The sequence below is a fragment of the Eretmochelys imbricata genome, chromosome 10 (genome assembly GCF_965152235.1).
Source record: "Eretmochelys imbricata isolate rEreImb1 chromosome 10, rEreImb1.hap1, whole genome shotgun sequence".
NCBI lineage: Eukaryota > Metazoa > Chordata > Testudines > Cheloniidae > Eretmochelys > Eretmochelys imbricata.
In genome coordinates, this window is record NC_135581.1 from 8,624,909 (window position 1) to 8,637,784 (window position 12,876).

At 50.5% G+C, this 12,876-nt stretch overlaps 1 protein-coding gene across 1 annotated transcript in view; it reads left to right on the plus strand.

The window, feature by feature from the left end:
- Positions 1-8,306, plus strand: part of MAP2K3 (mitogen-activated protein kinase kinase 3) — a 52,234-nt gene extending 43,928 nt beyond the window's left edge. Inside the window, exons 9-13 of the mRNA XM_077828754.1 lie at positions 257-384; positions 1,309-1,386; positions 4,690-4,829; positions 5,713-5,758; positions 6,588-8,306. Of these exons, the coding sequence (XP_077684880.1) occupies positions 257-384; positions 1,309-1,386; positions 4,690-4,829; positions 5,713-5,758; positions 6,588-6,671 (476 nt within the window). The 3' untranslated portion in view covers positions 6,672-8,306. The remainder of the gene's footprint in view (positions 1-256; positions 385-1,308; positions 1,387-4,689; positions 4,830-5,712; positions 5,759-6,587) is intronic.
- The last annotated feature ends 4,570 nt before the right edge of the window (positions 8,307-12,876 follow it).

Consider the following 12,876-nt stretch of genomic DNA (forward strand, 5'->3'; position numbering starts at 1 on the left):
GTGCTATAGAAGTGCAAAGTATACTAAAAATAAGAGCGTATAATATTAAAATCTAGGATCAGTGGGGCTTTTGACTTCTGATCTTGTTTCCTTTGGCTTATCCTCTCTCTCTTGAGTCAGCCAGGATTCCCTGCAAAGTCTCTGCCAGACAGGAACATTGACTTCCTGGTTTTAAGCCTCCTTAATTCTGTAGCCCACTTCTTTTGTGCTTTCTAAATGGAAGATGTAATCCGCTCCCTCTCTGTAATCCTGTTAGATGTGAAGCCTTCCAACGTTCTCATTAACAAGGAGGGGCACGTGAAAATGTGTGACTTTGGAATCAGTGGCTACTTGGTGGACTCCGTTGCTAAGACCATGGATGCTGGCTGTAAACCCTACATGGCTGTAAGTGTGTGTGGATGTGTAATCTGGTCTGTCATTTTGAGCCTGCATTCTGCCTTGGATCAGCTGTGGGTGGCTCTGTCCCCTCCCCAGCTCCTAATTTTAAGTAGGAACAGAATGAAAACAAACCACCTGCCCACTCCCCTTGGCCTGCCCTGAAATTGAACCGCTCACAGAATGTTCTCTGGGGGCCCCGATTCAGCAAAGCACTTGGTTTAACTTGAAGCATGTAATGGGCCCCACTCAAGTCACTGCACATCTGATTAATTGAGTCAGCGGGGTTACCCGTGTAGTTAAGCATGGGCTTTGTTGGACTGGGCACCAAGCGTTGTCTCTGTAACCCAGGCTGCTCCCCTGCCATCTTCTATCCTCAAAATAGCACAGGGAATCGTCTTACTAGCCTGGCCGTTGGCAGAAGACGCCTGTTGGCTGGCTGCCTCCTCATTGGCTAGACAGTGTGCTGACATTTCTACTTACTGAGCTAATCAGGATTGTTTCACTGCTTGCCTTGTCCTCCCAGCACCCCGCCCAGCGTTACCCACCTGTTGCTGTCTTGTTATATGTGCGGACTGTACATTCCTTGGGGGCAGGAACTGTCCTTTTCTCAGATGGATGCACAGTGCCTCGCACCAGGAGGGCCACCATAACTGATGATATTGGCAATTGCAGTTGAAGCCATTTCTGGGAGTTGGAATGTGGGGAAAGAAGAACAAAATTAATGTGGGTAAGGCTGATCAAGACATTGCTTTGATCAGTCTTGTTTAGAGGTAACTTTTCTCGGGGGAGCCTATACCCTAACATCAGCCCATGGGGAGCCCACCTAGGCTGGGTTTCGTAGTCCAGAATATATGCTGGTAGGTGTCTGTCTGTCTTCTACGTTGAGCAAATGAGATTGAGTTGAATGCATCTTCCATCTTGTCATTACAGCCTGAGAGAATAAACCCGGAACTGAACCAGAAGGGCTACAACGTGAAGTCTGATGTGTGGAGTCTTGGAATCACAATGGTAATGGTGCTCGCGCTCTGTGGTCTGTATGACCACGCTGGGGAGGGCCTACCTCCAGCTTGTAGCCTGGTCATGCTTAAAGTGGTTTGGAAACTGCTACCCCAGGAGGATATCTTCCAGTAGAAGCCAAATCCTAAGGCCAGTTCCTGTTCACGTCTATGGGAGCAGGACTGCATGAAGACACAGTAAGGGCCTCGGGGTTTGGCCCTCAACAGACTTCTCCTTGCATTCCCCAGTACAGATGTTTTGCTGCCTGGGGCTGTGGTTTTCACAAGTACGTTGGGCAGTATCAGGTTAGCTCTGAGCCCCCCTCCACTCCAGAGGGGCTTAAATCCCTTGGCAGGCAAATGAAAATGGCAGGCTGGGCTGTGGGCTCCCAGGGGTGCTGGGTCCAGGCTGGCTCTGTTGATGAAGAGGGTGCTGGTGCCTCTTGTGGGAAGCCAGGATTCCAGGCTTTTAACACCACATTCACGGCCCTGTCCACCCTCCAGTTCCCTCGTGTGCTAGTTGGGGGCATGGTCTCCGTAGCTGGGCACAAGGAATGTGGTTCAGCTTGTACCCAAGGAGCGACTGTTCTGCCAACCCAGCTGTTTGTACCATGTGCCTGACCTGTGTAGCAGTGCATTCTGGGAGTATCTGGGTCAGTCATGCCATAGTGCCCAGAGAACATGCACACAGAGTAACAGGTGGGTCAATGCGATGTGGGATATGTCACTGCCCAGAGAGATGGGAGGAAGGAGGGCCAGCCCAACCAGTTACAGAAAGCAGAGCTTTGGGGATCTGGGTGTTGCAAGAAGTGAGTTGCACCCATCTCAAGACCTCTAGCTGGGGAGGGTGAGGAACACACAACTCTCATGATGCGTGGACACAGGGAATGTTTCAAGCCAGCCATGCTGCTCTCTCGTTATAAATCTGATTTGGAGTAGTGGTGGCTTAGGGTAGCTTATCTACCAAGCGTAAGAAACTGCTGTTTCAGTGAGCATCTAAAGCCTTCTGGCACCAATGGACGAAGGAAATCGCGGTTCGTGGCTCAAAGAATTTAAAGCCTGGGAAATGTTTTCTCCCCTTCCAAGAGATGGAGAGGCTGAGGGGGTAGTGTGTGTTTGTTTTTTGTTTTTTGTTTTTTAAAGGATTTCCCCCATGCTTTTAACTGTGAGATTCATGAAGTTGGTTTGTGCATGCGGCAAAGGACTGCCTTGGCAAATGTCGTCCGTCCCTGTCCCATCATCCCGTCCCTCCCACCACCCCACAAAAGCAACCTCCAACACTTGCCTGTTCGAATTTGCATTCAGTCTGGAGCTGAGCTGATCGGACACCTGCGCAGCAGCCTGGAAATGTGATCATGCTTCAGTTTTCCTCCCAAAATGCAGGAAGCCGTGCAATGAGCAATTGTGTGAATGAGGAAATCTATCGGCTTATGTAAAAGCCAGAGAGAGGGCTCCACTGAAATGTTGCCAGCAGGCCACTGGTTTTTGCCCCAGCCTGTGTGATTCTTACTAATGTCTTCCTCTGGGCTGGCTTCCTGTTTTTGTAACCTAGGGGCCAGCATGTATTCAGGACTGTTGGCTAGTACCAAATAGGATCTTTTCGTGGGTGGGTTGCACAGAGTTTTCTGGCAGCAGGAATCCGAATCCAGACTGGTCACCAATCATGAGACCAAAGCCTCTTGGGGCTGCTGCATTGTGTGCCCAGTGTCCCTGCGGGGTGTCAGAGCTCATTGAGGGCTCCTTCCTGCCCTCCCATCCTGGCCTGTGCCAGGCAGTCAGTGACTCTTCCAGCAGGTAACAGTGCCTGTCTGAGGGCAGGAACGAATCCTTTGTAACACGGTGCCATCCCTCGCAGCACTATAGAGAATTTTTACAGGGCAACTCTCATTGTAGTGGTTAAGGACATAAACAGCAGAAGCTAAACTTAGCACAGCTTGCATCGGGCCATGAAGCTGGCTAGACTCTGGCTTCTATGCATTCCAAACCCTTCCAGAGCTTGCTCTGCCACTGGCCCGCAGAGTTCTCCTTTAGGAGCCAACCGCATGAGCCCCCTAACTGAGCTTAGCTACCGAGACAGGGTTCGTGGTGATGTACCTTAAAGATACAGCTGCGGCTGTGGACCCAGAGGAAGGGCAGCGAAGCTGTCTAGAGATGTGGGAGAACTTGCAATCAAAAGGAGAAAAGGAAGGCTGAGTGTTTAGGTCTGAAAAAAGAGCTGGAGGGCAGTCAGCAAGTATGTAGGCCGTACTTGGAGCGGGATCAATCCTTGTTCTTGTTTTGCTTCCATTGCACGAGCTCCAAGTTACCATCAGACTTAAAAGAAAAGAAGCCTCTGGAATGTGCAGGAGGCTGGAGATTTTTGTTGGGTTTGACTAGGCAGCCTGACTTTGACCGAGAACACTGGAAATTATGCAGGCCAGGGTAGAGGTGGTTGAATCTCCTGATTCTGGGCATGAGCCGATCACCAAATAAATATCCTTTCTCTATGTGGCATTACATGATGCCTCTGGGTGCCTGGTAGGATTTTGCCTGCCTCTGAAACATGTAGCAAAGGCTGCTGATAGAGTAAAGATAGCAGGTTTGGTGGATTCATGGTCCAAACTGGAATAGCCGATTCTCTGCTAACTAATTCTCTTCCATTGGCTTTCCTATTCCATGGGCGTGTCTTTTTGTGTAGTAATATTCCCGGTGGGGGTTAGTGTAAACTCAGGAGGGTGTTAGGAATCTTCAGATGCCCAAATGCCACGTGATGGACATGTTGAAAATGGGCTGAGTAATACCGAAGCGGCCAGCTGCAAAGCAGCTCAGAACTGCCTCATTTTTCATGGAGAACCTTTTAAAAAAAATAAATAAATCCCGTTTTCAGAATTTCCTCGGAGAACATATAATATATGTGGGTGAGAAGCCAAAATCTGGAAAAAGAATTGGAGTTGTGGAAAAGCACTTTAGCTTCTGGTTTAATTTTTTAATGAAAAACAGGAAAGTTTTGGCAGGAAACTTTCATTTTGGTCAAAAAGTTCATTTAAAAATGTCACCATTTTTTCACCGAAACAGTATCAACTATCAACTGCTAGTGCCCGTGTACACTTGGGGCTGTTGGCCTGAAGCTGGTATACTGTATTGCTGTAGTGTCTAGGAACCGAAGTCATGGCCCAGGACCCCTTGTGCTAGCAGAAACACAAAGACAGTCCCTACCCCAGAGAACTATCTAAGTACTATGATGCTGCGGAGCAGTCTGAGGACATGGACATGCAGTATAGCCAATTCCTCATGGCTGTCTTTTTTTTTTCTTCTTTTCCCTCCCTTCCCCTCCTAGATTGAGATGGCAATTCTCCGTTTCCCCTACGAGTCCTGGGGCACCCCCTTCCAGCAACTCAAGCAAGTAGTAGAGGAGCCTTCGCCCCAGCTCCCTGCTGATCGCTTCTCAAAGGAGTTTGTGGACTTCACAGCACAGTGGTGAGTGTCTGAACTGAACCCCATCAGTCTCCTGTCTGAGTCTACGGAGGCTTCCCGATGCTGAGTGCTGGTCTCCCGTATCAAAGCACAAAACTTACCTTTACTCTGCCTCGGGACTCCCGTAAGTCTTTCCTGTCCCCTCGTCCCAAATCACCACTGTCCTGCAATCCGTGCCACAAACGCTCCACAGATCCATTTGGTTTTGCCTGGGCCGGCTGAAAAGGAACAGATTGCTCTTCTGCTCTGTACGGTTCACCCTGTTGGAATTTCGGTGATGACTTGTTCAGCTGCAGAAACTCAACCCAGTTGCAGCATCCTGATGCATCTGCTGCCTGACGCTGCCTTTGGCTGCCACTTAGAATTAGGTGAAGGTTCATTGTGACTTTCAGAGGATAAAGCACATCTCAGCTATGCTGGGCTTCGCGCAACTTTTTAAGCGCACCTAGAATCTGCACCGCAGTAGCCTTCAGCTCTTAACTGGGCTGTAGCTGGGCCTGTGATTCTGGCATAGGTATTGGCATGCAGCATCTGTCCTGTTGGGTGGTACCCAGACCCTCTTATATTGGGCATAGCTTGCACGTGTTCTGGCTGTACAAGGTGAAGGGTGAGGTTTTCATGTGACTGATTTGCCAGGCCAGGAACGTGTTTGCTGTCTGACAGTGCTTTCCTGTTTGCCTGCTTAATTGATTTGCTAGGCTCTTAGGTTCAAAGCCAATACGTGTGTAACCAAGGGGAGTTAAGAACTGGTAGTAGCCTAATAGAAAGAAGGGGATGCTGGCTAGTGATCTCCCTCTCCTGTCCCATCCTATTTAGTCAATGGACAGCAAAGATTAAGCCACTGTGTCATGGACATTTTTTTTTTTTTTCTTTCCCCCTATTCCAGCTTAAGGAAGAACCCTGCAGAACGAATGAACTATTTAGAACTTATGGTGAGCATGGATTTTTATTTTTTGATCTCACAAAATCTTGGCCTGTAACTAAAGCTAAATGAATAGTCAGTAAGTGTTAGACCAGTGGTACAACATGCTACACAGCTTAGTTTAGACTCCGGGCTATCTGTACACTTTGAACTCTTTTGCTGAGTCCCAAGTCAGTGACATGGAACAGGTGCGGATGAAACAGGCATATTGAGGTGTCTGCCAGCCAGGTGCATCATGGGTATTCAGACTTCCATCCCTTCACCACCGTCTCCCATCACCTCTGCTGCTGGCTGGCTTGGACCAATCTCAGCTGTTGGTGTGACAGCTGCTATCGTGGCTGACACACCTGTGGTTGAACTGGGGACCTCCAGAGCTAAAAGCATGAGCTGCTATAGCTTGAACTAGTGAACGAGGGCTCCCTAGTTGGGGCTGTAAGAACCCAGATAATCTGCTGACCAGCACAGAGGAGGACCTGTAACACACGCCCATCAGCTGGTTACACTGGTTTCTGCCACCTGTGATGCTGTGTGGTTGAGTTGTCCCCGATGTCTGACTTTTGTCCTAGAATTTTGTATGTACTTTGAAAGCAGAGGTCACAAAGTGTGCAACGAATCTGTTCAGCTCAGTGTCCTCTGAGATTCAGCCCAGGGCCTCAGACCTGCTGTCTAAAAGGATCAATGTACCAGCCTTGGGCATTCTTGTTGTATTTGCCGGGGGGGGGAGAGGGGCAGGGGGGCCACCACAATGTATTGCTGACTTTGTGACTGCTGCCACAATTGTGTTCAGTGTTTGTCCTTCCTCATGCTCAAGCTGACTCCGTCCTGGTTCTTGTTGGCAGGAACATCCTTTCTTCACCTTGCACAACGCCAAAGAGACCGACATGGTCTCCTTTGTGACAGAGATCCTTGGGGAAGACGCTTAACTCACCAGACTCGCTGCCACGTACAGTCACTTCAACCCAATGCCCTGGCTTCCCTGCACAAGAGAGGATGCGGACTCATGTTCACAGTGGTTTGCACAAATTGCATCTCCCCAGCCTGTGTGCGTCTCCAAGCCAGCTGGGCGCGGGGGCACTCTGGTTTTTATCACCTGTATGCTGAAAGTTACACAGGAAGGACCTTGTGGAAATTGACACACACAGTAGTCAGTGCTGTTACTGACTAACCCATGGGATGGAGGGGGCTCGGGAGATGACCTGCTGGTGCCAGACATTCCTCCTCAGTTGTGTCAGGGGAACCAGACTCCTGTGTATCTGAGCTGAGGAATCTGCTATGCCTGAGGATGGGGCAGGGGGAGTGTGAAATAGCCCTCCCCCAATACCATTCTGGTGCGGCAGTGAAGGGTCCAGAGAATATTTGCACTCGCTCCCTCCATTATGCAGCAGAGTCAAGAGATTCTTCTGGCACTCTCTAGTCTCCTGTCCCCACCTCTCCGAGGCCTGGGGAAGGGGTGGGAGGGTGTCTCTTCCTGAGCCACTGGGGGCCTGAGGGTGCACAGGCTGCCTCCATCAGAGTTCAGTCTTGTTCTGCCTTCCCTCAAGCCCTGCTCTCCCCGCCCGGTACCCTCGCTGCGGGGATCCCACAGGGCTCTGTTCAGAAAGGGGTCTGTGGAAATCTGGGCACAGCTGCAGTTTGCTGCTGCTTGTGGAAGAGGTGGCGGGGGGTGTCGTGGCTCCAGGATCAGAAGCGCGCGGCTGTCCAAGGCCGCTCCACAGCTGAGGTGCCCCTCCCTTCCCAGAGCCCTCTTGAGGCAAATCCACAAACGGGTCAGGTCTCCCTAGACTGTTACAGTAGACCCCCCTGTTCCCCCTCAAAAGCCTGTTCAAACGGTCCCAGCTTGTTCTAAGCTCCTGCACCACGCTCCCTGGGCAGCCGCATTCCCGCCTCGGACCACTTCCCCACTCACACCGGCCAGTGGACCCCTGTCCAAACAGACACAGGCCCATGGCATTTGGGGAGAGGATTCCATGTGCAGCCCTTCCCCGCCCCAGTAAACCGGGCTGAGATTGGCTAGGCAGTTAGGCGGCCAGCTCCCATTGGTAGTCAGTGAGTTAGGTGCCGAAATCCCACCCTCAGCGATGTTTCAGATGTTCATAGAGGCTATGACTTCTCCCCCTTCCCCTCTGCCCCCTGTGGCTGGGCCCTCCCACCCGGAGCTCAAGAACTGACCCAGCACTGTGACTCTTGTTCATTTCTGAGGTTGCTTTAATGCCTATTCGGTACCGTGTTCACCAAAAAAAAAAAAAAAAAAAAATCTATGTAAAGCCAATGATGTGTCGAGGTGGTGCTGGTAATTGTACATTTGATGTGTATATATAATGGACTTTGTAACTCATTTCCTAGTTTTAATTGAACTAGCTATAAATTAAACCCTTTCCTTGTGGGAGGAGGGGGCCTCCCCCTTCCTTAACAAATCCACTGTGAAAACCAGATGGGTCCCCCCTCCCGCAGCCATAGAGGCCTTTGAATGGGCCAGGGAATGGAGGAGTTATCTGACTTCTGCTGTATGTGATCACAGAATGCACATGCCATATGTGGATGATGTTTTTAAAATGGAATGAGTTTTCTGATTTTTTTTTCCTTTCTAATACATATTTGTGTGTGTGTGTGTGTATATATATATATATATATTTTTAAATCACTGATGAACATACAAATGTATATGTGGCTAGTGGGTTGGTGAATGCAAGCAACTTTCTGGTTACATTTGGGGTGGCCGGGATGGGTCACAACAAGGCGTAAAAATTGTGGGGTAGTTTGGGTTTTGTTGATAAAAATGCATCTTTTTAACCAAACCTCTTTAAAGACACCTCTTGGAACTTTGTACGTGGGAGATCTGGCTTTCAGGGTGCGGCTCCATTAACTTGTGCTCTGCCCCTTTATAAATCAGGTCCCCTAAGTTCATGGCTCTTGTTGTTCTGCTGCATAGTCAATCTAAGGGCTTCTCTACAAGGGGAAATTGACCGGAGTAGCTCCCGTTGTGGAGACTCTATACTGGAATGAGTCACTTGTATTTCATCACAATTAGTGCACTTCCAGAGCAGAGCAGTTATTCCAGGATAAGTGGACTGCACTGGAATAGTGTCCACAGTGGTGGTTTTATTGCAGAATAGCTTATTCTGCAATAGCTATTCTGGCTAATGTCCCATTTTAGACCATGCCTTCCACAACCAGCGCTGTTTATTGACTGGAGATGGCTAAGCCCTGCTCTGTTCTATGGTTCAAAGTACCTTTTTAGATTTACCTGTTGTAAGAAAGTGATTTAACGCTTTCAGCTGCTCCTTCCTCTCACCCACTCTGCAAACCACCTGGAACTCTCATGAGACCTGTAGGTGCAACTCTACAGGCTTGGGACGGCAGCTTTGCTGCTAAGCTGTACGATTGTATTTTTCCTTGTTGGTTAGTTGGGATTGTTTTATTTTGACTTTGAGCTCTTTTCCCTCCTTTATTTCCCCCTTGGGTGTTTTGGGGATTGGTTATCGTTTACTGCGTGGGTTTTGGATGCCTTTCACCTTGCCTGATAAAGCCCTGGCTCTGGTTGGATTCCAGCTGTACTCCTGATGGCCTGGGAAGGACTTTCCTTTTGCCTGTGTATGGGGAAATCCCATCTGGGGAGCAAATCTCGCACCCTGTGACTGACGTGATGCCAAGGTATTGTTCTCACTGCCTGCACCGGGAGTAAATCTCGCTCTGGGCTAGTTAAATTTTATTTCAGCTTTACCGTTCTGGTATGTGCCCTTGTTTTCTTCCGCTCCAAGGCCTTTATTCTTCTGGCTCTGTTGCTTTCCCTCCGTGGATTGGTGGAAGAACTCCAAGTAACTGGTTGGAACCCAGCTGAGCTTGGAGAGAGAGAATTGTTGCCATGAGAGAAGGCCCTCTCACCTTGTGCTTACGAGAATGGTCTGTAACCATTAACTTGGTCATTGTTTTCAATAAAATAAGCCCCCAAACCAGCTTCTCAAGAGCTTTTCTTGGAACATCAATACTTGCTCATTCTAGCTGCCCCAAACAGTTGTCTATTTTCAGTGTTGGAGTTGGTATTGAAACAAATGAAGTGTATTACAGGAATGCCCCCTCCGGTTGGAGCCGGGCCCCATGGTGCTAGGCGCTGTACAGACATAAAAAGACAGCTCCTGCCCCAGAGATTGCAGTCTTAGTTTAACACATGACAACACAGCCAGGCAACAAATGGGGAAGGTCAGGGCAACAGCGGTGTACGCAGTTTGTAGAGGTACTGGTATAAGCGGTGTTGCCTAATGGATAGAACACTAAAGTGGGATGCAGGAGACCTCTGTTCTGTTCCTGGGCTGCTGAGGGACTATGGGCAAATCACTTTGCCACTCCGTGCCTCGGTTTCCCCACCTGTGCAATGGGGATAGTGACACTGAGCTGCGGAAAGCGCTCTGAAAACTATGGCTAACAAGCTGTAGATAAGATAGGCTAGCAGAGCTAGCTGCTGCTGCTGTTAGTCATGCTCAGTAACCAGAGTCCCAACCCTGCCCTGGCCTGGCAGAATGGAATTTTAAGCTACTTTGCGGAGGACAGAGGTTAAATAGTTCAGTGTGTGGCCCGACACCAGCTAGCAGGGGTTCTCATGGCTGTTGATTGGTATTGTAGTAGTGCCTGGGGCCCTGCTGTACCAACATCGCACAGTCCCTGCCCGGAAGAGCAGGCAGTCTAAATTCTGTCCTCCAGAGCCAAGGGCATCTGTGTTTCAGTTCTGTAGCTACCCAAACACCTGTTAATTCCTGCAAGGAGGAGCAGGGAGGTATAATAATGGGGCTTTAATACTTCCACTGGGTCACTGCATCCCCCAGACGCTCTGAGATCAGACACCTGCCGCCGACACCCCTCCATGCACTTAGTTGCTCTGATCAGAAATTGGGATCGGATTGAGGCTGGTGTAGTATCCCTCTGGCCACCCGCATCAGCTGTCAAGCAGGCCCCATTCCATTCCCTAGCACTGCAGACGCTGTGTGGAAACGGCACTGGAGCGTATTCATTTTTAACAGAGTGAGCCAGCATCGCTATGAATAATAAAAAAGAAAAAAAACAGTAGTGGACGGAGCTTAATCCGCTGAATCCTTCTGAAAAGTACCTTGGGGTGGGGTCAAGTTGACAAAGAAGATGGACAAAGTAGGCTTTGGAGGAAGTTAGGAGCAAACTCATTTAACTCTAGTCAGTGGTGGAGGATTCACTCCCTTCCAACCCTTGAGCTGTTCCAAGGCAGGGATAGTTCATGAGAACACTGATCTAAGAGGCTAGGGTTTTGTTTTGTTTTTTTAATAGGCTGTGAGAATAGGACTCCTGCCTGATCCCCCTCACTGCCCTTGAACAGCTGCATAGAAACTCTGGGACTAATCACCCACTTTCTAAGTTGCCCTTCTCTAGTGGGAATGTTGTGGGAGTTTCCCGTTGCCTTGTGGGATGAGCGTTCAGCTGATGTTGACTTAAATTTGGGGGTTGTTTCATAGGTGGGAGGTGCAACCCCTGTTTGGGGAGGCTAGTCCCTTGCCCAAGGCCCTGACCCGGGCCTACTGGAGCCAGAATAGTCCCGAGCCCTGCACCGCAGCACGAGCTGCTCCTGGCCACTAGCCGCCCCGAGCTCTGGGCTGCCAGCCTGAGCCGAGCCCCTGCCGGCTTTGTGGGAGAGGTGGAACAAGGGTGGGGCCTTGAGGCAGAGCCACAGCCTGGGTTTGCGGAGGCTTAGCCTCCCCTGGCCTATTCTACTCTCCACCCATGGTTTGTTTTCATGGCTTCTTACATGCGAAGTGTGTAGACAGGACCTCCCTCCCATCCCTAGCCAATCTCCTTTCCTGGCCCTCTAGCGCTGATCTTCTGCTTTCATCAAACCTTCCCTTCCCTTCTAAGAGGGTTGGGGAAACCCTAACCTGACCTTTTGCGGAAGATCTGGGGTGCGGGAGGAGCTCAGAGATGAGCCTGTACCTACGTGCTGGGCCCCTAGCAATGGCTTTGGATCTGACCCGGCCCAGCTCCTGAGAGAGAAGACTATCCTCCCAAACAGCCACTAGATGGAGGTAGTGGCTAGTGTTTGCTGGGCTGGCTCTCTATAGTCCTGTGCTTTTTCATTGCTTTCCCCTGCTGCAATGCCTCCTCCATCTCCTGTGAGGCCCAGCGCTGAGCAATTATTACAAGGCAGGGGTCTTGGGCCCCTATATTCTGCCTGGAGCTTGCCTGGTGGGGGAGATACCATGATCACGAAGGTGGTTTTCCCAGGGCAAGGCTCATCCCTTGCACTGCGGGTGGCTGGCACCTGCCCCGTGCTCATTACGCCTTGGTCCTTCTACTCTTTTGGTGGGAAGAGACTTCGGCTTCGTGTGTTTAATGAGCACACCGAGGGCAGCAGAGGAAGGAACAGCTGGCAAGGCGGCCCCATCCCTGGGCAGAATCGTTCACTCCTTTGCCACCTGCTGCCTGGATTTGTATCTGATCCATCCCCCCTCCCCACCCCCAACACCCTTCTTGGCTATTGGCGCTGCAGGGGGCAGTCTGTCTGGGCAGGGCTCCCTCCCCGCTACTGCCTTGCTCTTGGGAACCTAAGGGGTGAGAAGTGCAGAGGCAATCCTTGGGGCTCTGCTCAGGGGCAGCCTCAGGAAACTGAGGGGGGAGGGATAGCTCAGTGGTTTGAGCTTTGGCCTGCTAAACCCAGGGTTGTGAGCTCAATCCTTGAGGGCGCCATTTAGGGATCTGGGGCAAAAATTGGGGATTGGTCCTGCTTTGAGCAGGGGGTGGGACTAGATGACCTCCTGAGGTCCCTTCCAACCTTGATATTCTATGAAACGGGTGACTGATGTACCCACAGAAACTGGGTCAGAGGAGGCCAAGCCAATGCAAGAAGCCCTGCCCATCCCAAGTGCAGTAGCCCATGTAGCTGGTATTACTGCCAGCAGAGAGGGAAAGGAGGCAAGGTGGGTAGAACTGCTGACTCAGCATGAGGGTGCGGGCCAGCCTTCAGCCGCAGCATCCCTCTCTCTTCCCCGAGCAAAGGGCCATGTGCCAGGAGCTGCTGATCAGGGACTACGCTGGCTCCCTGTGGCCCCCAAAGGAGCCGGCGAGAGCCATGATCAGGCTATTTCGCAACACCGCTCCTGTCTGCCTTCCTAACCA